The sequence below is a fragment of the Lineus longissimus genome, chromosome 9 (genome assembly GCF_910592395.1).
Source record: "Lineus longissimus chromosome 9, tnLinLong1.2, whole genome shotgun sequence".
In the NCBI taxonomy this organism is placed as follows: domain Eukaryota; kingdom Metazoa; phylum Nemertea; class Pilidiophora; order Heteronemertea; family Lineidae; genus Lineus; species Lineus longissimus.
The window spans coordinates 3,367,390-3,392,590 of record NC_088316.1 but is presented as its reverse complement, the minus strand read 5'-3'; the positions used below and the strand labels follow the sequence as shown (position 1 = coordinate 3,392,590).

Genomic DNA, 25,201 nt, shown 5'->3' with positions numbered 1-25,201 from the left:
GCAGTGGACAGGCCACGTCCTGTCGCCCGGTAAAAAGACTAGGAAAGAAGATCAGGGATGACGCAATTGACTGCATAGGAGTTTAATTAGGGCCTACTTGTTAGTATAGACAACGACTCGCACATTAGCTGCTCCTAAGCAATACGTTGTTCGATGGCCAGGAGATCTAGATACACTCTTAAAGCAGTGGCGACGTTTACTAAAACGCAGGTCCTTCCTCAAGCTGATTTTTACATCTCATACATGTCAAAACCTCTCAGACATAACTATATAAGCACTGCGCATGGTGTAGCCAGGAGGTTGACTGATATTCGTGAGACAGATTCAACTCCCGGCCAGAAGTATTCAATCCGTATATTTCACTCCGCACATGCGAATATGCATGAAATCCGATCGAGACACCGGCATATACAGTGGAGTCCAAAACTTGAGGACGACCAGGATGGGGAGACCATGAATTTACGAAAGCTGTTGATGAACGAGTGTTGAGTATTGCAAACCAGATTAACCCATGGAGGAAATGTTCCAGCGCTCCTCGTCTAGGAAATCCAGTTTCCAGCACAGTAGCAACGGTTCTACCTCGTTCTTTTGTTCTGGGGGAAACCGTCTCCGGCCTTAGCCATTTCATTATCAACCAGCAGTCTGTGTGATAAAGCAATGGCATTCCCATACTCGCATATCAGGGTTAGTTGTATGCTCCTATGCCATCGTCGGGCACTGGACGAGGATGGGACTGAGGACCGAATGGAAGAGCTCAGTGAGAAACCCCAATGTTACGTTTTTGAGTGATTCCGTTTTACAACTTTTCCCCTTATTTGGGAATGATGCTAAAAAAATGATCGACACGGTTTTATGTGAAAAGTCATGGCCTCTCTAGCTGTCTACGGAAAGACTGCAGTATGGGGAACAAAAACAGATATTACACCAGAGTTGACAAATTTAAAATGCTTTATTAACGAGCATCCCAGCCAGCGCTTAATAGCCAGGTTTCGATAGCCTATTGCGAAGAATGTCAATGTATTTCATCAACGATTTATTATGAAGATTTGATCCGATTCCTCCTATTACTAACTTGAGAAGATTGCCCTTCGGGTTGAGTGTCGCGTAGTAAATGAATTAGAACAGGACAGATGATGACACCAGTGTGCATGCCTTTCGTAGTTCGTCTTACGTGCGGATTGCGAAACCTGCCTCATGCCATAGTGTCAATTCCCTTCCGAAACCGAGACTTTAAAATTTCTGAGGCGTCCATGCTATGGTTTACTATAAATGCGAGTGATGCGTTCGATTTGTTTCGGCCTTTTGCTTGATCGTACGAAAGAGGTGTCGTCTATGGCAGTTTCAGTAAAAATAATAATGCTGATCGATGGATAAAAACGTCACCATTGGTTGAATTAGTCGCTTTGATAGTATTCTTCTTGGCAATACATGCAGATTGGCCTCCGGCATCGAATCGCACTCAATTGTCCACAAAATATATTTGTTTGAATTTTTAGGCTAGACCACGACAAAAGATCTGCATCATATTATTGGATTTTGCATTTGAATGAATGGTCTTTTAGTGACAATTATATTCTTATGAACAGATATCATTCTGCTTTCGGCTTTTTGTTATCATGAAATGCCTGTGTTAGCACTATCAATGTTGGTGGCACAAGATAAAAGTTGTAAAGACACGTACTTACATTACAAATTGATTGTGTAGATGTTGATGGTGGTAGATTACGGTGGCTGGGAAAGGATATCACATGATTTTTTTTTCAACATTCTTTTTTTAGGAAATATCTTTGGGTGGCATGTTGCTGGAAGCAGTTTTGATATATATATGTACTGATATTAAAGTAGTACTTCAGTCAGCGAATACCCACCTCCCATGACGTCCAATACAACAAACAACTCGAATTTTTACTCCCAGCCTCACCCGCAATCAACTCCATTTTCCACCTTTGTTCATTTTAAAATGACGATGGCGAGATCCAAGGAGAAAGTGGTTGGTGTGAGGTGATAGGGGGCATCCTGGACTAACATGGCATACCAGTTGCTACAATAAACGACTCGAATTTTTAGTTCTGGCCTCACCCGAAATCCACCCCATTTTCCATCTTTGTAGCGACTGGTATTGCAAGTAGAGGCGAGACCCTATTAGCAATTTGAAGTAACTATATTTTGCCTATACCTGCCTATCTTGGCTGCTGCATTTAGTCTCGCTTTATATGTCAGATAAAACTGGCTTGATTTTTCAATAAACCAGTCCGGAGTAATTCCAAAATGTTTTAATCCAGTGCGGTCAAATAGCAGGTCTGGATTAAATCTATACTTGCTAGTACTAGCAGTGCCAAGAAGGCTTACTTGGATTATTTGGTAGTACGCATGTCAATGAGAATGCGGCATCGAATGGACAAATGAGCCAGAGAGACATTTGTGCAGGACACATTGACCAGTCGGGCAAAGTTCCCCCGTTGTCGCCAATTCGGGGAGTTGGTTGTCGCCCGACCTTTATTAATCAAAACTCTCCGCGATTCGACTGTGACACGCGCGATCCACGGTGTATATACATGTATAGCTACATGTAGATCGAGGATTTCCACGGAAATCGCCAGGAGACCTATAGTTTTAACTCACAAAACGGGGATCCTTCTCGTCACATTTCTTCTAAATATAAACACAACGGGTGCGAGCTTTATTTATTTCAATGATTTAGTATTTGACCATTAGGTGTCAAAGTAAGTGATGGCTATTAGTGAAAGCAACCACCTGATAAATGTTGTGCTTGGTTTCTATAGCCATACAACTTAAAATTCTTCGAAGTTAAACATTTCTGATAGACACTATTATAAGTGACTGGTTCCTGGCTGACATCCAGAAGTATTAAGGTAGCAGGAAGGGTTGGGCGTTTGTGGTTTCTGAGTCTGAGGGGGTTGGTGTCTGTTGACTGTGCTTTAAGAGAGACCAGGCATGGCGCCAGTCTCTCTTAAAGCACAGTCAACAGGCATTTGGTCTCAGTATTTGGGTTTTGATTGCCATGACTGTACCCCTGTAAAAGTCCGAGGAGGAGAAGTTTGGAATGATGAAAGCATTGAAGAAGAAGAAATGTTATTATTGAGGAAAGCAAAATTTATTATGAGACTAGAAGGCAGTGTCCTGACTTGATTATTTTGAAAATGGCGGTCTGAACACATTAAAAGGTGGAACATGGCATTTTATCGACTTTGAAGTGTTCCGCAGTTAAAGGGAGACTATAGGCAGCAGCTAGGTAGGCAAGATAAAGTCATACAAATTTGCCAATAGGGGTCAGTCATATCTCTAGGCATGGCACCAGTCTCTCTTAAAGGACAGTCAACAGGCGTTTGGTCTTAGTATTTGGGTAAGTACAGAATCAAGGCAGCTCAGAGAGCAATGATTGAACGATGCTGTGGACAAGTCCAAGGATACTGCATCAGTCACGACCAACTTCTCATCAGAAAGCGTCACCACCAGCATATTCAATGTTCAATTCCAACCTGTACCAGTCCAATGCACGCCTGTCATGGTCAGCAGTGGTCAGCTTAGCGCGATATGGAACATTCTTCCGAAACTCAAGCGAGGGAAGTCTGCTCATTAGCCTATCTCGCGCACAGCTCCTTCTTGTCAAACATCGTAGTGAAATCGTGGTACAGTGGGGCGTCCTCGAGGATTGCAGCTGGTCGGACAGACGTGAGGTGGAATGTGGGCGGCTGCACTTCTTCGTTGATGTGCGATGGCAGATAGCACAGTTGTTGCGGTGCATGACAGCTGAAAGTGAATGTGATATCATAGAACTGAGGCGTTTGCAATGAGACTATAGGTGAAGTAGAAGGAAGGAGTGAAATGGGCCATCTTCCAGTGACTAATATACAGAGTAAGGGCACTGGGTGTTGTTAGATTCAGCATTGAATGTATTCCTCGTACAAGCGTGAATAGTGTGGACATACAGTGAGAGGTGAGAGACCCCAATTGACTACTTCTTGTAACTTTATCTTGGATAGTGCCCCTTTATCAAGACTGAAACCCACTGTGCGGGGCTAAGAAATTACCTTTATAATCCTAGTTGGATAACCACTGTGTAGATGATTTGAAGAGTGCTCTGTGGATGTCTGCCTGTAATGTCAATGAAAGTATGATGAGGTGATGACGATAGTGGAATGACGAAATATTGGAAAGAGATCTATTCCTAGAAGAACATATGTCCTGTTTTGACTAGGTGGCGCATTCTAGAATCAGCAGTGAGCACTGTGTGTAACATGGTGGAGGCAGCGGAGATAATAACTGTGCCGAAAGTATTGTTATAGGGCCTTCCCTAGGCCCATGGGGTTAAATTTACAATCCACGATTGAAAAGACGTAGTTTGATCGCATTCAACTATAAATCCATTGAACAGTTGTGTTCCTTTAGTCAACCGATGACCTTTTGTTGGGCCATGATCGGGGATTGTAAACTGTAAATGTATTATGGACTGGGAGACGGGGGAAACACAAGTGAAACTGAAATAGACCAAAACAAGTGATTTTGGGGCTTTGGTTTAGACGCATGCCCCACATGCGCCATGCGGGATTATACGGTTCATGTGAACTTGTTGACATCTACATGATCTAGTGCCGTTATTGGTCATGGTACATGGTAGGCCTAATCATCATGGCTATATGTTTCAGGAAAAGCTCGGAGTAAAATGAACTGCCGATGAATAATGATGTTGTTCATGTTTACCATGTTTGCTAGTACATAGCCATAGGGTATGCACTGGCCAGTGCACTTTCTGCACGTCGTCATGGTCATGTACGTGATTACCTTGCATATTTTGTTTTTTGAATGCGCATGCTTTTTGGGCAAAATCACTTGTACCAACACTAATGAATAATGTCTTCTTATCCCTATGACTCCATACACAGTGAGGGCATTGTCCATTCCCATCAAATGGTAACTTATTGTACCGTATTAGGGTGGAAGTTGGGGAGCAGATACCTACCGTTGCACGCCTGTCATAATCAGTAATGATGAGCTTAGCGCGATATGGAACATTCTTCAGAAACTCAAGCGAGGGAAGTCTGCTCATTAGCATATCTCGCGCACTGCTCCTTCTTGTCAAACATCGTAGTGAAATCGTAATGGAAAACGTCTGGCTTTGCGCCAGACGTTGAGACTAATAAGTGAAGAACTAACAGGTAAAGAACTTCTACTTGCGCGAGACTGATCTGATAAAATTATCATTGCAGAGACTACGGTGACGTACACATATATTTTTTACAATCAAAAATGCCCTCAAAAGACGAAATGGAATGATTATTTTATTGATATTTCCTACTATATACCTTCCGATTATCACTTTATACAAATAGATCGGCGTTAGGTCGCATGCTTTTCTTTCCTGGTGACACTATAAAGCAAAATAGTTGCAACCCCGTAAATGCGCTATAAGTCCAATAATAAGTGACGGTGACCCGTTATAAATGTTTCGCCAGCTTCGCATTTTTGCCGCTACGCGGCGCGTTGGGCCCTTGCGTCCAGAAGTATTAAGGTAGCAGGAAGGGTTGGGCGTTTGTGGTTTCTGAGTCTGAGGGGGTTGGTGTCTGTTGACTGTGCTTTAAGAGAGACCAGGCATGGCGCCAGTCTCTCTTAAAGCACAGTCAACAGGCATTTGGTCTCAGTATTTGGGTAAATACAGAATCAAGGCAGCTCAGAGAGCAATGATTGAAAGATGCTGTGGACAAGTCCAAGGATACTGCATCAGTCACGACCAACTTCTCTTCAGAAAGCGTCACCACCAGCATATTCAATGTTCAGTTCCAACCTGTACCAGTCCAATGCACGCCTGTCATGGTCAGCAGTGGTCAGCTTAAGCTTGCAGCACACTGGACGCCAACTCCGGCGGCAAGGCGCGTTTTTTGCCGCAAGAGTTATGAACGCCTGAAAAATCCGTAGTGTGCTACGGACGGCGTCAGGCAAACGCCACTTGCCGCCACTTGCCGCCACTTGCCGCCACTTGCCGCCACTTGCCGCCAGATATCTAGCATGTTTGATTTTTGACGCCTGTAGCGGCGTCTGAACGCCAGTGAACGCAAGAAGAATCCAGGTGTGCTACGGATCGCCGCCAGAGTTGGCGTCAACCAGCGTCAACAGCGAGGCTTTGGCCAATCAGCTTGCGTCTTGACGTCACATGATATCAAAATGGCAGCCCCCACGATTCTTGGAAGTGGCGGAAAAGACGCTACTGGACGCCAATTCTGAGTAGGTGTGCTATGAGCGCGATCCACTGCCGCCAACTCTGGCGTCGAGCGGCGTTCAGTCGCGTTCAGTCTGACGCGCCTTGCCGCCGAAGTTGGCGTCCAGTGTGCTGCAAGCTTTAGCGCGATATGGAACATTCTTCCGAAACTCAAGCGAGGGAAGTCTGCTCATTAGCATATCTCGCGCACTGCTCCTCCTTGTCAAACATCGTAGTGAAATCGTAATGGACAACGTCTGGCTTTGCGCCAGACATTGAGACTAATAAGTGAAGAACTAATAGGTAAAGAACTTCTACTTGCGCGAGACTGCTGTGATAAAATTATAATTGCAGAGACTCCGGTGACGTACACATATATTTTTTACAATCAAAAATGCCCTCAAAAGACGACATGGAATGATTATTTTATTGATATTTCCTACTATATACCTTCCAATTATCACTGTATACAAATAGATCGGCGATAGGTCGCATGCTTTTCTTTCCTGGTGACACTATAAAGCAAAATAGTTGCAACCCCGTAAATGCGCTATAAGTCCAATAATAAGTGACGGTGACCCGTTATAAATGTTTCGCCAGCTTCCTTTTTTTGCCGCTACGCGGCGCTTTGGGCCCTTGCGTCCAGAAGTATTAAGGTAGCAGGAAGGGGTGGGTGTTTGTGGTTTCGTAGTGTGAGGGGGTAGAGTGCTTTAAGAGAGACTATGCATGATGCCAGTCTCTCTTAAAGCACAGTCAACAGACATGTGGTTTCAGTATTAGGTCTTTCATTGTAGCAATGCGAAAATGTAAGCAGTTTTGGTTAGGTCCGTCATAACATAGAGTGACTCAACCACTCTCTTGATTACAGCGGCCGCCTCAGCGCCACTATGCGGGGCCTATTGGAATCAGGCTAAGTAGCTTCGCACGATATGCACCATTCTGGGAAAACTCAATGTGGAAGTATGCTCATTAGCATAATCTATTCTTAGCTCAAGCTCGAGGTAATCTTGCGCAGTGTTTCTTCGGCCCAGACACATTGTGGTAGAAAACGTCTAGGTCTAGGACAATGAACGCCTGGCTTGACCATTAGGTGTCAAATTAAGTGATGGCTATTAGTGAAAGCATCCGCCTGATAAATGTTAAATGTCTAACCCAGAAGTATTAGGGTAGCAGGAAGGGTTGGGCGTTTGTGGTTTCTGAGTCTGAGGGGGTTGATGTCTGTTGACTGTGCTTTAAGAGAGACTAGGCATGGCGCCAGTCTCTCTTAAAGCACAGTCAACAGGCATTTGGTCTCAGTATTTGGGTTTTGATTGCCATGACTGTACCCCTGTAAAAGTCAGAGGAGGAGAAGTTTGGAATGATGAAAGCATTGAAGAAGAAGAAATGTTATTATATATTGAGGAAAGCAAAATTTATTTTGAGACTAGAAGGCAGTGTCCTGACTTGATTATTTTGAAAATGGCAGTCTGAACACATTAAAAGGTGGAACATGGCATTTTATCGACTTTGAAGTGTTCTGCAGTTAAAGGGAGACTATAGGCAGCAGCTAGGTAGGCAAGATAAAGTCATACAAATTTGCCAATAGGGGTCAGTCATATCTCTAGGCATGGCGCCAGTCTCTCTTAAAGCACAGTCAACAGGCATTTGGTCTTAGTATTTGGGTACAGAATCAAGGCAGAATCAAGGCAGCTCAGAGAGCAATGATTGAACGATGCTGTGGACAAGTCCAAGGATACTGCATCAGTCACGACCAACTTCTCATCAGAAAGCGTCACCACCAGCATATTCAATGTTCAGTTCCAACCTGTACCAGTCCAATGCACGCCTGTCATGGTCAGCAGTGGTCAGCTTAGCGCGATATGGAACATTCTTCCGAAACTCAAGCGAGGGAAGTCTGCTCATTAGCCTATCTCGCGCACTGCTCCTTCTTGTCAAACATAGTAGTGAAATCGTAGTACAGTGGGGCGTCCTCGAGGATTGCAGCTGGTCGGACAGACGTGAGGTGGAATGTGGGCGGCTGCACTTCTTCGTTGATGTGCGATGTCAGATAGCACAGTTGTTGCGTTGCATGACAGCTGAAAGTGAATGTGATATCATAGAACTGAGGCGTTTGCAATGAGACTATAGGTGAAGTAGAAGCAAGGAGTGAAATGGGCCATCTTCCAGTGACTAATATACAGAGTAAGGGCACTGGGTGTTGTTAGATTCAGCATTGAATGTATTCCTCGTACAAGCGTGAATAGTGTGGACATACAGTGAGAGGTGAGAGGCCCCTATTGACTACTTCTTGTAACTTTATCTTGGATATTATATTAGTATTGAACTTCTAGCCATGGATTATGAAGAAATTGAAGTTGTAGGCATGGAATATGAAAAATTATTCAACGTTGAAAGACATTATTCCATGAGGCTTTGCCGTGATCGCAAAGGACGCGACGCGATTGGTTCACATGCTAATGAGGTATGATAATGATAATTACCTCTATAATGCTACTTGGATAGCGACTGTGTCGTTGATTGCAACAGTGGTCTATGTCAATGTGTGCCTGTAATGTCAATGAAGTATGATGAGGTGATGACGATAGTGCAATTGACTAGGTGGCGCATTTTAGAATCAGCAGTGAGCACTGTGTGTAACATGGTGGAGACAGCGGAGATAATAACTGTGTCGAAAGTATTGTTATAGGGCCTTCCCTAGGCCCATGGGGTTAAATTTACAATCCACGATTGAAAAGACGTAGTTTGGTCGCATTCAACTATAAATCCATTGAACAGTTGTGTTCCTTGGCTTTAGTCAACCGATGACCTTTTGTTGGGCCATGATCGGGGATTGTAAACTGTAAATGTATTATGGACTGGGAGACGGGGGGATTATGCGGGATTATACGGTTCATGTGAACTTGTTGACATCTACATGATCTCGTGCCGTTATTGGTCATGGTACATGGTAGGCCTAATCATCATGGCAATAAGTTTCAGGAAAAGCTCGGAGTAAAATGAACTGCCGATGAATAATGATGTTGTTCATGTTTACCATGTTTACTATACATAGCCATAGGGTATGCACTGGCCAGTGCACTTTCTGCACGTCGTCATGGTCATGTACGTGATACCTTGCATATTTTGTTTTTTGAATGCGCATGCTTTTTGGGCAAAATCACTTGTACCAACACAAATGAATAATGTCTTCTTATCCCTATATGACTCCATACACAGTGAGGGCATTGTCCCATTTTCATCAAATGGTAACTTATTGTACCGTATTAGGGTGGAAGTTGGGGAGCAGATACCTACCGCTGCACGCCTGTCATAATCAGCAGTGATGAGCTTAGCGCGATATGGAACATTCTTCAGAAACTCAAGCGAGGGAAGTCTGCTCATTAGCATATCTCGCGCACTGCTCCTTATTGTCAAACATCGTAGTGAAATCGTAATGGAAAACGTCTGGCTTTGCGCGAGACTGCTCTGATAAAATTATCATTGCAGAGACTACGGTGACGTACACATATATTTTTTACAATCAAAAATGCCCTCAAAAGACGACATGGAATGATTATTTTATTGATATTTCCTACTATATACCTTCCAATTATCACTTTATACAAATAGATCGGCGTTAGGTCGCATGCTTTTCTTTCCTGGTGACACTATAAAGCAAAATAGTTGCAACCCAGTAAATGCGCTATAAGTCCAATAATAAGTGACGGTGACCCGTTATAAATGTTTCGCCAGCTTCGCTTTTTTGCCGCTACGCGGCGCGTTGGGCCCTTGCGTCTAGTGCTTGGTTTCTATAGCCATACAACTTAAAATTCTTCGAAGGTAAACATTTCTGATAGACACTATTATAAGTGACTGATTCTTGGCTGACATCAGGTTCATATCGCTACTTGTATGTTACCGAGACGAGGCAGTGAGATTTCTTCAAGGGAGTCGTATGTCATAATATCAAGGCTTTTGTCAGTTTGACTTGTTCCGAAATAGCAAGTCAAACCGACTATTCATTCGCTATATTCATACCTGGTGTGCAGGCAAGATTTCCGTGTGCCAAACTTGTATGAGGAATGTGAGGTTTCCCCTATATATAGGTACATCTCTGCTGGCCTCGCTTCCTATTCTTGAATATGAGGCTTACTACGGCCGAATCGGTAGATGTCGTCCTGGGTACCCCTAAAAGTTACCCAGGACGATCCTGGGTACCTTTTAGGACACTAAAAGTTACCCAGTTTGAAATTCGCGCACTTTAGAAACCTGCCGACGAGGTTCTTGAAAACGGTACTTTAGCGTTTTGCCGTCCACGACCTCAATTATATTCTTCTTAATCTCCCTTCCCTTTGAAACAAATTTCCCATCTCTAAACGACGTTATTGATTGTAAATAGCCATCTAAATCATCGGCAATAACTCGCATTTTGACAACGTGTATTTTGACAGGTGTCAAAAATTCCAATGAATTCGTGCACTGCAAAACGCTAAAGTACCGTTTTCAAGAACCTCGTCGGCAGTAGTTGGAGGCTGCGATTGCGCATCTCGAACCTCGATCATTTCCGAAGAAAGTGGCCGCGATTTTGCCGCGGCATCTGTTGGCCTCATTTCCAAGGTACCAGGCTGCAACTGCATGAGCCTTACATTTGTAAATGCAATTTCCCTTCGCTTTCTGTTTCGATGCTCCAATATGCGTACACGTATACGTTCAAGGTCATCACAGACTTTGTCAATGCCATATCATCCCACATCACCTCATTTTTTCAATTTTTCCATTTGTTGTGACCTGATATTACACTGCCAAAGTAGGAAGTTGGCCGGTTGCTGCCAAGCTCACAAATGAGAGGAATCCCACACTATTTCTCCTATGCCTTAGATATCAAAGTCGAAATTTCAACTCAGAAATTTGTTTTGAATTTTGAAGTTAAGTTTTGAATTTCGAATGATTAATCTTCATGACGAAAATGAAACGATCAATATGATCCTCTCTTACCAAAGTCACATTTTGCTCTTTCTCTGAAGAGTCTTTATTCAGTTCACAAACACCAGAAAAGGTATTGAAAATAAAATCCGTACATATTGCACCAGTGTGTCGGCACCTCGCTCCTTGTAGAAAGGTGGCGCACTCTAATCTCGCTGCTTGTAAAAAGGTGGCGCACTCTAAACTCGAGCGTGGAGATAATGTGGTGAACTTCGTGCCCATGACAACTGTTGATTTGGACGTTCGATGGAGGTTTATGGGTTTCGTTAGGACTAAAAAAGGATGTTAAATAAGAATTTGAAGTGCAGATTGGATTAAGAAACTTCTGCAGCCTTTTAGCTAGCAATGTCCGTGTATACAACAAAACTTCCACTGTAGGTACAATATACATGTATGTTTTTCTGATCGTAAACAAATACAGGGGCGTACCTAGCTTTCTGGTCGGGGGGGGGGGGGGACAATGACACTTTTTGAAGTCTGCACTGTAGACTGTTCTTGACCAGCTATACTTACATGCGCGTATTTGATTAGAGAGACCCTTCACCAACTCCTCTCCCGTCATAAGATGAGAATATACGGCCACATTCGCGATTGGTCCAGTAAAAATCAAATCCCGTGTCTCATAACTTCCAAAATACATCTTCTCAACCCTTGGGTCATTATACGTCTGTCTACCATAGGTCGACAACCTCACCCCTAGACCATTTACAAACAAAGTTGCTTTATTCTGATTAAAGTCATAAGCAGCCGCAAAGATTTGCCATCCATTTTTCTTGAAGATGTCCGCGGTTGGATGTTGAAAAACATAGACGTTCCGATCACCGTAAATGAATTCCATTTGCCTTGTCTTCTTATTGACGATAACTTGAATATTTCTGTTTTTTGAGCGAAGAGAGAATATATCTACCCAGTCGTAGGTGATGCTGCCTTTGGTAATTTTGGCGTAGACTACGATGGTGAAACGTTTTCGGTCAAACACTGAACTGGTGGCCGGCGTCGTGGCACAACCTGTGCGATCGCGAAGCTGAAGAACGCGGCCAAATTCTGACGATATGACGTAACCGGCGTTACCAGATATTCTGGAAATGCATTGAAACATATATCCAAGTATAAGCTATTTTCATCAGTTTTTTTTAACTTGGAGTGTATTCGATTATACTTGAACTCACACCGCACTTCCACTGACACCTAAGAAAAAGCAAGGCCGCGCGTAGTATTGGCAACTTTAAAAACAATGCTGCGCCTACCTGTGTAATGAATTTATGCAGTTATTGGAAGCGAACCTAAAATCTTCAACTCACTTTATTCTTTTGTCCCTTCCATCAAGGTGCCATTGCTCAATCGCTGCAAACCACAAGTCACGTTAGTGGCATCATAGAGATTTTCCGATTTTGATACGACGAGAACGAGGTGGTTTCTGGTTGATTTCAAGTTAATAGTTTTACCGTATTGTTCCGAGGCATATACCAGACGTACACTCCGGACGCAGTGGACCGGCCTCGTTCCTCACCCTAACGAGACCAAATTAATCAGGCTGACGCGATGGGCTGACAAGGTTAAACACACACAGTTTCATTGCATTTCTGACAGCAGGGAAAGCGATATCCGTCGTCAAAATGCATCCTGTTCACGTCCGCGTTCTCAGATCAAAATCTGAACCTCTCTATTGTCCTGACATCCTCACTATCAGTATCAAGAACGTGAACAGCTAACATTGTCTGAAGAAAATAATAACGGAGAAGTAGGACTGGTGAACTATCTTCTCAGAAGTTACTGACTCCTTTACATTATAAGTTGAGTCCCGTTAGGGCATAAAAAGACCTGAATATTATCTGACAAAAAGGTAAAAGAAAATTGAAGACTTCTTGAAGACAATGAAAACCACTTCATCCTTTCAGTTATGGTCACTGAGAGATTTCGTGGTCGTTTGATATTTTTACATCCCAAGTTTGTCTTACGAAGACAAAGTCATAACCAGAACACTGGGGGAGGTCACACAACACTATACGGCCTCGTCCTGTCACGACGAAATGGACTGCCCTGGGAATCCTCTGGATGACGAGCTAATTCTGCAGCAATTGGAAACTTACCTTCAAAACGTGATGTACTCTCGACGTAATAATATGTGAAAAGGAAGGTGAAAAGTAAAATCATAGCGGCTCCGATTGGGTACACTCCAGACGCAGTGGACAGGTTACGTCCTGTCACCCGGTAAAAAGACGAGGAAAGTAGATCAGGGATGACGCAATTGACTCCAGAGGAGTTTAATTAGGGCCTACTTGTTGGTATAGACAACGACTCGCACATTAGCTGCTCCTAAGCAATACGTTGTTCGATGGCTAAGAGATTTAGATACACTCTTAAAGCAGTGGCGACCTTTAATAAAAAACACATACCTTCCTTAAGCTGATTTTTACATCTCATACATGTCAAAACCTCTCAGACATATAACTATATAATAAAGCACTGCGCATAGTGTAGCCAGGAGGTTGACTGATATTCGTGAGACAGATTCAACTCGCGGGCCGGAGGTATTCAATCCGTATATTTCACTCCGCACATGCGAATATGTATGAAGTCCAATCGAGACACCGGCATATACAGTGGAGTCCAAAACCTGAGGACGACCAGGATGGGGAGACCATGAATTTACAGAAGCTGCTGATGAACGAGTGTTGAGCATTGCAAACCAGACTAACCTAAAGAGGAAATGTTTCAGCGCTCCTCGTCTAGGAAATCCAGTTTCCAGCACAATAGCAACGGTTCTACCCCGTCCTTTTTCGTTCTGGGGGAGACCATCTCCGGCCTTAGTCATCAACCAGCAGGCTGTGTGATAAAGCAATAGCATTCCAATACTCGCATATCAGGGTCAGTTGTATGCTCCTATGCCATCGTCGGGCACTGGACGAGGATAAGACTGAGGACCGAGTGGAAGAGCTCAGTGAGAAACCCCAACAAAACGTTTTTGAGTGTTTCCGTTTTGCAACTTTTCCCCTTATTTTGGAATGATGCTAAATAATTGATCAACACGGTTTTATGTGAAAAGTCATGGCCTCTCTAGTTGTCTACGGAAAGACTGCAATAGAGGGGACAAAAACAGATATTACACCGGAATTGACAAATTTAAAATGCTTTATTAACGAGCATCCCAGCCAGCACTTGATAGCCACGTTTCGAACACCTATTACGAGGAATGTCAATGTATTTTATCAACGATATTTTATGAAGATTTGATCCGATTCCTCCTATTACTAACTTGAGAAAATTGCCCTTCGGGTTGAGTGTCGCGTAGTAAATGAATTAGAACAGGACAGATGATGACACCAGTGTGCATGCCTTTCGTAGTTCGTCCTACGCGCGGATTGCGAAACCTGCCTAATGCCATAGTGTCAATTCCCTTTCGAAACCGAGACTTTAAAATTTCTGAGGCGTCCATGCTATGGTATACTATAAATGCGAGTGATGCGTTCGATTTGTTTCGGCTTTTTGCTTGATCGTACGAAAGAGGTGTCGTCTATGGCAGTTTCAGTAAAAATAATGATACTGATCGATGGATAAAAACGTCACCATTGGTTGAATTAGTCGCTTTGATATTATTCTTTTTGGCAATACATGCAGATTGGCCTCCGGCATCGAATCGCACTCAATAGGCCACAAAATATTTTTATATGAATTTTTAGGCTAGGCCACGACAAAATATCTGCATCTTATTGATGGATTTTGCATTTGAATGAATGGTCTTTTAGTGACAATCATATTCTCATCAACAGATTTCATTCTGCTTTCGGCTTTTTGTTATCATGAAATGCCTGTGTTAGCGCTATCAATGTTGGTGGCACAAGATGAAAGTTGTAAAGACACGTACTTACATTACAAATTGATTGTGTAGAAGTTGATGGTGGTAGATTACGGTGGCTGGGAAAGGACATAACATGATTTTTTTTTCAACATGAAAATTCTTTTTACAGGAAATATCTTTGGGCGACATGTTGCTGGAAGCAGTTTTGATATGTATATAGTGATATTAAAGTAGTACTTCAGTCAGCAAATACCCACCTCCCATGACGTCCAATACAAGAAACAACTCGATTTTTTACTCCCAGCCTCACCCGCAATCAATTCCATTTTCCATCTTTGTTCATTTTTAAATGACGATGGCGAGATCCAAGGGGAAAGTGGTTGGTGTGAGGTGATAGGGGGTATCCTGGGCTAACATGGCATACCAGTTGCTACAATAAACGACTCGAATTTTTAGTTCTCGCCTCACTCGAAATCCACCCCATTTTCCATCTTTGTAGCGACTGGTATTGCAAGTAGAGGCGAGACCCTATTGCAATTTGAAGTAACTTAGTCTTGCCTATACATGCCTATCTTGGCTGCTGCCTTTAGTCTCGCTTTATATGTCAGATAAAACTGGCTTGATTTTTCAATAAACCAGTCCGGAGTAATTCCAAAATGTTTTAATCCAGTGCGGTCAAATAACAAGTCTGGATTAAATCTATACTTGCTAGTACTAGCAGTGCCAAGAAGGCTTACTAGGATTACTTGGTAGTACGCATGTCAATGAGAATGCGGCATCGAATGGACAAATGAGCCAGAGAGACATTTGTGCAGGACACATTGACCAGTCGGGCAAAGTTCCCCCGTTGTCGCCAATTCGGGGAGTTAGTTGTCGCCCGACCTTTATTAATCAAAACTCTCCGCGATTCGACTATGACACGCGCGATCCACGGTGTATATACATGTATAGCTACATGTAGATCGAGGATTTCCACGGAAATCGCCAGGAGACCTATAGTTTTAACTCACAAAACGGGGATCCTTCTCGTCACATTTCTTCTAAATATAAACACAACGGGTGCGAGCTTTATTTATTTCAATGATTTAGTATTTGACCATTAGGTGTCAAAGTAAGTGATGGCTATTAGTGAAAGCAACCACCTGATAAATGTTGTGCTTGGTTTCTATAGCCATACAACTTAAAATTCTTCGAAGTTAAACATTTCTGATAGACACTATTATAAGTGACTGGTTCCTGGCTGACATCCAGAAGTATTTAGGTAGCAGGAAGGGTTGGGCGTTTGTGGTTTCTGAGTCTGAGGGGGTTGGTGTCTGTTGACTGTGCTTTAAGAGAGACCAGGCATGGCGCCAGTCTCTCTTAAAGCACAGTCAACAGGCATTTGGTCTCAGTATTTGGGTAAGTACAGAATCAAGGCAGCTCAGAGAGCAATGATTGAAAGATGCTGTGGACAAGTCCAAGGATACTGCATCAGTCACGACCAACTTCTCTTCAGAAAGCGTCACCACCAGCATATTCAATGTTCAGTTCCAACCTGTACCAGTCCAATGCACGCCTGTCATGGTCAGCAGTGGTCAGCTTAAGCTTGCCGCACACTGGACGCCAACTCCGGCGGCAAGGCGCGTTTTTTGCCGCAAGAGTTATGAACGCCTGAAAAATCCGTAGTGTGCTACGGACGGCGTCAGGCAAACGCCACTTGCCGCCACTTGCCGCCAGATATCTAGCATGTTTGATTTTTGACGCCTGTAGCGGCGTCTGAACGCCAGTGAACGCAAGAAGAATCCAGGTGTGCTACGGATCGCCGCCAGAGTTGGCGTCAACCAGCGTCAACGGCGAGGCTTTGGCCAATCAGCTTGCGTCTTGACGTCACATGATATCAAAATGGCAGCCCCCACGATTCTTGGAAGTGGCGGAAAAGACGCTACTGGACGCCAATTCTGAGTAGGTGTGCTATGAGCGCGATCCACTGCCGCCAACTTTGGCGTCGAGCGGCGTTCAGTCGCGTTCAGTCTGACGCGCCTTGCCGCCGAAGTTGGCGTCCAGTGTGCTGCAAGCTTTAGCGCGATATGGAACATTCTTCAAAAACTCAAGCGAGGGAAGTCTGCTCATTAGCATATCTCGCGCACTGCTCCTTCTTGTCAAACATCGTAGTGAAATCGTAATGGAAAACGTCTGGTTTTGCGCCAGACATTGAGACTAATAAGTGAAGAACTAATAGGTAAAGAACTTCTACTTGCGCGAGACTGCTGTGATAAAATTATCATTGCAGAGACTCCGGTGACGTACACATATATTTTTTACAATCAAAAATGCCCTCAAAAGACGACATGGAATGATTATTTTATTGATATTTCCTACTATATACCTTCCGATTATCACTGTATACAAATAGATCGGCGATAGGTCGCATGCTTTTCTTTCCTGGTGACACTATAAAGCAAAAGAGTTGCAACCACGTAAATGCGCTATAAGTCCAATAATAAGTGACGGTGACCCGTTATAAATGTTTCGCCAGCTTCGTTTTTTGCCGCTACGCGGCGCTTTGGGCCCTTGCGTCCAGAAGTATTAAGGTAGCAGGAAGGGGTAGGTGTTTGTGGTTTCGTAGTGTGAGGGGGTAGAGTGCTTTAAGAGAGACTATGCATGATGCCAGTCTCTCTTAAAGCACAGTCAACAGACATGGGGTTTCAGTATTAGGTCTTTCATTGTAGCAATGCGAAAATGTAAGCAATTTTGGTTAGGTCCGTCATAACATAGAGTGACTCAACCACTCTCTTGATTACAGCGGCCGCCTCAGCGCCACTATGCGGGGCCTATTGGAATCAGGCTAAGTAGCTTCGCACGATATGCACCATTCTGGGAAAACTCAATGTGGAAGTATGCTCATTAGCATAATCTATTCTTAGCTCAAGCTCGAGGTGATCTTGCGCAGTGTTTCTTCGGCCCAGACACATTGTGGTAGAAAACGTCTAGGTCTAGGACAATGAACGCCTGGCTTGACCATTAGGTGTCAAATTAAGTGATGGCTATTAGTAAAAGCATCAGCCTGATAAATGTTAAATGACTGTCTAACCTAGTCCTTGGTTTCTATATAGCCATACAACTTAAAATTCTTCGAAGGTAAACATTTCTGATAGACACTATTATAAGTGACTGATTCCTGGCTGACATCAAGTTCATATCGCTACTTGTATGTTACCGAGACGAGGCAGTGAGATTTCTTCAAGGGACTCGTATGTCATGATATCAAGGTTTTGTCAGTTTTACTTGTTCTGAAATAGCAAGTCAAACCGACAATTCATTCGCTATACTCATACCCGGTGTACAGGCAAGATTTCCGTGTGGCAATCTTGTATGAGGAATGTGAGGTTTCCCCTATATCAAGGAGGATACCGCGGTGACGTCAGATCACGTGATCCCGACCCATATTAGTGATCGCTATGGCCAATCAGATTCAGTCTACTGACAGCACCAGCACTGAACACATCTCCACTTCTCACTGTCTGGTGCGCTCCTGTACACAAAAACACCAATAGACATGAAATATTGCAATACCTGGTATGGATTCTTCATGTGTAAAATAAAATTTACAGAGCAGATTAACTTCCACGAATAAAAAAGACGTTTGGCGTGGCCAAAGTGCGGAAATAATGTCTCCGCTAAAATACACTACGAAATACACTAGGCAATGCACTACGCAATATACAGTAGAGATGCAGTTGAGTTTGTTATTGTTTTGACTTAGAAGCCCGCCCATTACATAATATATTCATGTATTCATGAAGTATGAACTCATTTCTGTCCCATACAACTCTAAGAACAGTCAATTTCTCCTTAAATCATCACCGAAACCGCGATATCCGCAGGAAGATTTCGTTCTAGTGTCCGAAAATGCATGATCTTACAGGGGCGCTAACTCGACAAATAGAGGGGATCTATGGGGATCTATGCGAGTTTTAGGTATTACAGGTCTCGAACTTGTAAAATCTGTAAACATGCCTCCAAATCCCATTATGATAATGAAGAGATTGCCCCATATCTGGGAGACTGTTTTGAAACCATCGCTAATTTGGAAGATCGGTGCCCGGCTATTTGGTTTAAAAAACCCTATTTTTCCCCATCAAAACAGCACTTTTCATTATTCAAATGATAGCTTATTGTCTGAAGACTTATTTCATAGCAGAAAAGTACTAATAACTCTGATCTGATGCGAAAAATCTAACTTTTTTGATGACTTGATTATCCCTTGGCCGTGGATCGAGTTTGTTTACAATATGCAGGGCCATCTTGGAAAAGCCGTGACGTCACCGCGGTATCTATATATAGGTACATCTCTGCTGGCCTCGCTTCCTATTCTTGAATAGGAGGCTTACTACGGGATGACCTCGTATCTTGTACATGTAGTTGGAGGCTGCGATTGCGCATCTCGAACCTCGATCATTTCCGAAGAAAGTGGCCGCGATTGTGCCGCGGCATCTGTTGGCCTCATTTCCAAGGTACCAGGCTGCAACTGCATGAGCCTTACATTTGTAAATGCAATTTCCCTTCGCTCTCTGTTTCGATGCTCCAATATGCGTACGTGTATACGTTCAAGGTCACCACAGACTTTGTCAATGCCATATCATCCCACATTGCCTGGTTTTTTAAATTTTCCATTTGTTGTGACCTGATATTACACTGCCAAGGTAAAAAGTTGGCCGGTTGCTGCCAAGCTCACAAATGAGAGGAATCCCACACTATTTCTCCTATGCGATAGATATCAAAGTCAAAATTTCAACTTCGAAATTTGTTTTGAATTTTGAGGTTAAGTTTTGAATTTCGAATGATTAATCTTCATGAAGAAAATGAAACGATCAATATGATCCTCTCTTACCAAAGTCACATTTTGATCTTTCTCTAAAGAGTCTTTATTCAGTTCACAAACACCAGTAAAGGTATTGAAAATAAAATCCGTACATATTGCACCAGTATTTCGGCATCTCGCTGCTTGCAGAAAGGTGGCGCACTCTAATCTCGCTGCTTGTAAAAAGGTGGCGCACTCTAAACTCGAGCGTGTAGATAATGTGGTGTACCTCGTGCCCATGATAACTGTTGATTTGGACGTTCGGTGGAGGTTTATGGGTTTCGTTAGTACTAAAATAGGATGTTGAAGTAAAAATGTGCAGTGCCACATATATATATGTTTATTTCGTACATCAAAAAGGTACATATTTATAGTGCAATGGTGTGCAAAGTGCTGGGTGCAATTGTTACAAGTGATTACAAGTCTATTTCGATATCAATTACATAATATTACAACGGGTGCCAATATGTGTTACATTACACATAAATATTGGATTATTTCCTCCCTTTCAATGGTTGTCAGTATGTCAACTGCATGTCTCCTTAATTTTATTAACTCTCTTATTTGCACTGCAACCTGTCTTTCTCTTTCTGTGGCCTGTAGGAAATTAATATCACTCATTAAACCAAGTGTATTTCTGCACACCTCAATAGAACCTTCTTTATCGAAGCCGTATTTGTGACTGATGTGCTTCAGACTATTTCCCAAGCCACTGTTGCTGCCCAGTTTAAGTATGTCATTGTATATAACAAAACTCCCACTGAAGGTACAATGTATATTTTCCTGATCGTACACAAATACAGGGGCGCACCTAGCTTTCTGGTCGGGGGGGGGGGGGGGGGGGCAAAATGACACTTTTTGAAGTCTGCACTGTAGACTGTTCATGACCAGCTATACTTACATGCGCGTATTTGATTAGAGAGACCCTTCACCAACTCCTCTCCCGTCATGAGATGAGAATATACGGCCACATTCGCGATTGGTCCAGTAAAAATCAATAACCGTGTCTCATAACTTCCAAAAAACATCTCCTTAACCCTTGGGTCAAAAAACGACTGTCTACCATAGGGCGACACCGTCACCCCTAGACCATTTACAAACAAAGTTGCTTTATTCTGATTAAAGTCATAAGCAGCCGCAAAGATTTGCCATCCATTTTCCTTGAAGATGTCTGCGGTTGGGTGATGAAAAACATCGACGTTCCGATCACCGTAAATGAATTCCATTTGCCTTGACTGCTTATTGACGAGAACTTGAATATCCCTGTTTTTTGAGCGAAGAGAGAATAAATATACCCAGTCGTCGGTGATGCTGCCTTTGGTAATTTTGGCGTAGACTACGATGGTGAAACGTTTTCGGTCAAACACTGGACTGGTGGCCGGCGCCGTGGCACAACCTGTGCGATCGCGAAGCTGAAGAACGCGGCCAAATTCTGACGATATGACGTAACCGGCGTTACCAGTTATTCTGGAAATGCATTGGAACATATATCCAAGTATAAGCTATTTTCATCAATCTGTTTTAACTTGGAGTGTGTTCGATTATACTTGAACTCACACCGCGTAAGGCCGCCGCACACGGGCAACAAAATATTGAGTTTTGAGGTGTAATGTAAAAAAATCATATTCTAAAACATCCCTTATTCTTAAATTTCAGGGGAAAAGTTCGAAAGTCTGTCCTTTCTGTTCAGAGTTGGAGAAAGAACAATACCAAACATCGTGAAAGAAACAACAGTGGCAATATTTGACGCTCTCGGTGAAAAGTACCTCGAGGTAAGTTCCTGTGTCTCCAGTTGAAAATGAACGTAGAAATTATAAAAACCATGACAATAGCAATACAACGACTGAGGAGACGCCAACATTAATGTATTTAAGCAGAATAGTACATTTTTCACAAATATATGCCGGTAATTTCGAAAGGAAAAGGTTTGATACATACAGAACAAGTTGTTGAAGTCATAGCTCACAGGGAGGTTAACTGGAAGGGCCTATCCGAACTCTCATAGCCAGCGTTGTCATCCTTTGAAAATTGCGTATCGGGGGAAGAAACTATAAACTGGGGGAAGTTGGGTTTATTAAGGGCAGTAGGCACCCCCGGAACGTATTGGTGCCGAGGTTGGGGAAACGGGCTACCCGTTGTTAGGGTATCGAATCTGGCAGCAGGAAAGTAGGCGGATGGTGGAAGCATCCCACTGCTTTGTGGAGTGGGATGATCAAAACAATGCCTGCACACAAACCACTATACTCGATGTCAAACACGACATTTTCGATTTTGTGTACTGCCATCATCTGACCACGCCTATCCAGCCTTTTGAGTCTGAAGGAGAGATGGCGACAGAAAGAGTCCATTTCGTCCATGTCCTGATTAAGTTTTGCAGGTGTCTCACAAGGGTTTGTAAGTTTTTTCAGCAGGCTCAACTCTTCTTCTTCAAACTGGTTCATTTTGCCCTTCCTCAGTGTCTTGGTAGTCCTCCCGTTCTTAGCTTTGTCGGCTGTGGTGGACCGTTCGGCAGGAGAAGAGCTGCGGCGTTTGGTCGACGGACCTTCCGATGTCATAGGAGGGACCTCTGGGTCATCCGGCAACTTTTCACGGCCTTCCACAACCTTGTCCTCTTCAACCATATCACCATCTGAATCATCGTTTGAATCTTCTTTTCTTTCCAATCCTTCTTCAAAATCATTAGGGGTGTTTGCTTGTGCCTGAAATGAGAAAAATAGGCATATCAGTCTTCTTTTTTTTCATTTCAGATGCCCGAGAGCCAGGATGAGTGGAAAATTGTTATGTCAGAGTTTGAGGACAAGTGGAACTATCCGCTTTGCCTTGGAGCTATAGACGGCAAACATATCAGCATCGAGAAGCAAGGAAACACCGGATCAGCATATTTTAATTACAAGCACTTTTTCTCTGTCATACTTCTTGCGCTTGTTGACGCAAGATACAGATTCCTGTACGTTGATGTTGGGGCCCCGGGTCGCGCAGGGGATGCTGGAATATTCCATCAGTCCACACTGAAATTTGGCATGGATTACAACACATTGAATTTTCCTCCAGATGCAGAACTTGGAACAAGTGGAATACTTGTCCATCCCCATATTATAGGGGATGCTACCTTTCAATTGCGACTAGATTGTTCAAAGCCATACCCCGATAGAACTCATGATATGGCCACAAAAATCCACAACTATCGATTGAGTCGTGCAAGGCGCACCTCAGAAAATTGCTTCGGGATTTCCGCTCACAGGTTTAGAGTATTTCTAACGACTATAAAGCTTGGACCAAGAGTACTTGAGGACATAGTTTTTTGAGCTTGTTGTTTGCACAACTATTTGATAGATAACCAGTCCACCTTTCATATCAGACGAGGAGACGTAGACCGAGAAAATGCTTCTCATACGCGGATGGACGGAGCATGGAGAGGTGCGCAAGAAAAACAGCTGACGCCGCTCAAAAAAACAACCAACGTGCAAACTGAACGCAAAACAACAAAGGGATGCTATGCGTGACTACTTCATGTCGCCAAACGGGGAGGTTTCATGGCAATACGATATGCTGTTCGAATGACATTTCAAGACGTCATAAATACCTTGAGATTCGTTGACGTTTTGCCTATGTTCATATAGGGCAACAAAAACTGTAGGTTTTCTTTCACCCATTCTTGTTTCTTCGGCAGCTTCTTCCGGGAGCTTCCGGATGGAGGGCACTTTACAGCTCGAGCGAGCATCGTGCGTAAAGATTTCATTTTGGTTTCTACTGTGGGCACTGAAATAGGCGTGTATAGAGATTGTCATGAGTACGCTTAATCATAACGAAGTGATGATAACTGAAAATAAAGGTGAAATAAAGGTGTACGTTTAATTTTCAAAGTTTGTTTGTTCCCGATTAACCCCGAACATCAACTTACCGCTGCCAGCGATTTCCTTGCCGATGCTCTTAAGAGCGGCAGCCTTGTAGTCAACATCCCTGTATTCATTACAAGTTGTCACATACAACCCTGGATGCTTCTCCCTCTCCATTGTCAGTTTAACAGCGACGTCTTCATGTGCATCGTCTTCCACTTCCATGTCCATGTTGACCAATGACTAGACCTACTGAGGAACGGACGTTTATATGCAGTCGGTCATGTAATCGCCCAAGTGTCCGCAAACAGTGTGATGAAAGCACAAGCGATTAGATAAGAGACCACATTCAGTTGTCACTCAAGGCAACGATCTGGCGCAAACAAAGCAACTAAAACATCAAAATTCCAGTGGCTCAGGCAGTTGACAAGGCAATCGCGAAGAAAATCGCTCCAAAAATCACCCGTGTGCGGCGGCCTTAAAAAAACCAAGGCCGCGCGCAGTATGGGCGACTTTTAAAACAATGTTGCGCCTACCTGTGTAATGGATTTTGGCGGTTATCGGAAGCGAACCTAAAATCTTCAACTTACTTTATTCTTCTGTCCCTTCCATCAAGGCGCCATTGCTCAATCGCTGCAAACCACAAGTCGCGTTAGTGGCATCATAGAGATTTTCCGATTTTGATACGACGAGAACGAGGTGGTTTCGAGGTGGTTTCGAGTCCCGTTAGAGCATAAAAAGACCGGAATCTTTTCTGACAAAAAGCAAATAGAAAATTGAAGAATTCTTGAAGACAATGGAAACCACTTCATTCACGGAATCTCTCAGTGACCATAAGGTCACTGAGAGATTCCGTGATCGTTTGATATTTTTACATCCCAAGTTTGTCTCACGAAGACAAAGTCACAACCAGAACGCTGTGGGAGGTCACACAACGGCCTCGTCCTGTCACGACGAAATGGACTGCCCTGGGAATCCTCTGGATGACGAGCTAATTCTGCAGCAATTGGAAACTTACCTTCAAAACGTGATGTACTCTCGACGTAATAATATGTGAAAAGGAAGGTGAAAAGTAAAATCATAGCGGCTCCGATTGGGTACACTCCGGACGCAGTGGACAGGTTACGTCCTGTTGCCCGGTAAAAAGACGAGGAAAGAAGATCAAGGATGACGCAATGGACTGCATAGGAGTTTAATTAGGGCCTACTTGTTAGTATAGACAACGACTCGCACATTAGCTGCTCCTGAGCAATACGTTGTTCGATGGCTAAGAGATTTAGATACACTCTTAAAGCAGTGGCGACGTTTAATAAAACGCAAATTCCTTCCTCAAGCTGATTTTTACATCTCATACATGTCAGAACCTCTCAGACATAACCATATAAAGCACAGCGCATGGTGTAGCCAGGAGGTTGACTGATATTCGTGAGACAGATTCAACTCGCGGGCCGGAGGTATTCAATCCGTATATTTCACTCCGCACATGCGAATATGCATGAAATCCGATCGAGACGCCGGCATATACAGTGGACGCCAAAACCTGAGGACGA

At 43.4% G+C, this 25,201-nt stretch overlaps 2 protein-coding genes across 2 annotated transcripts; both read right to left on the bottom strand.

The window, feature by feature from the left end:
• Nucleotides 1-19,533: 19,533 nt before the first annotated feature.
• LOC135494019 (uncharacterized) lies at nucleotides 19,534-21,399 on the bottom strand. The gene is made up of 2 exons (XM_064781759.1): nucleotides 20,717-21,399; nucleotides 19,534-20,105 (listed from the first exon to the last, which is right to left on the bottom strand). Exons 1-2 carry the CDS (start codon nucleotides 21,300-21,302, stop codon nucleotides 19,777-19,779), a joined length of 915 nt encoding a protein of 304 aa, XP_064637829.1. The 5' UTR covers nucleotides 21,303-21,399; the 3' UTR covers nucleotides 19,534-19,776.
• Nucleotides 21,400-21,729: 330 nt separating this feature from the next.
• On the bottom strand, nucleotides 21,730-23,864 carry LOC135493976 (uncharacterized). The gene is made up of 3 exons (XM_064781683.1): nucleotides 23,717-23,864; nucleotides 23,399-23,574; nucleotides 21,730-22,514 (listed from the first exon to the last, which is right to left on the bottom strand). Exons 1-3 carry the CDS (start codon nucleotides 23,826-23,828, stop codon nucleotides 21,954-21,956), a joined length of 849 nt encoding a protein of 282 aa, XP_064637753.1. The 5' UTR covers nucleotides 23,829-23,864; the 3' UTR covers nucleotides 21,730-21,953.
• Nucleotides 23,865-25,201: the final 1,337 nt, after the last annotated feature.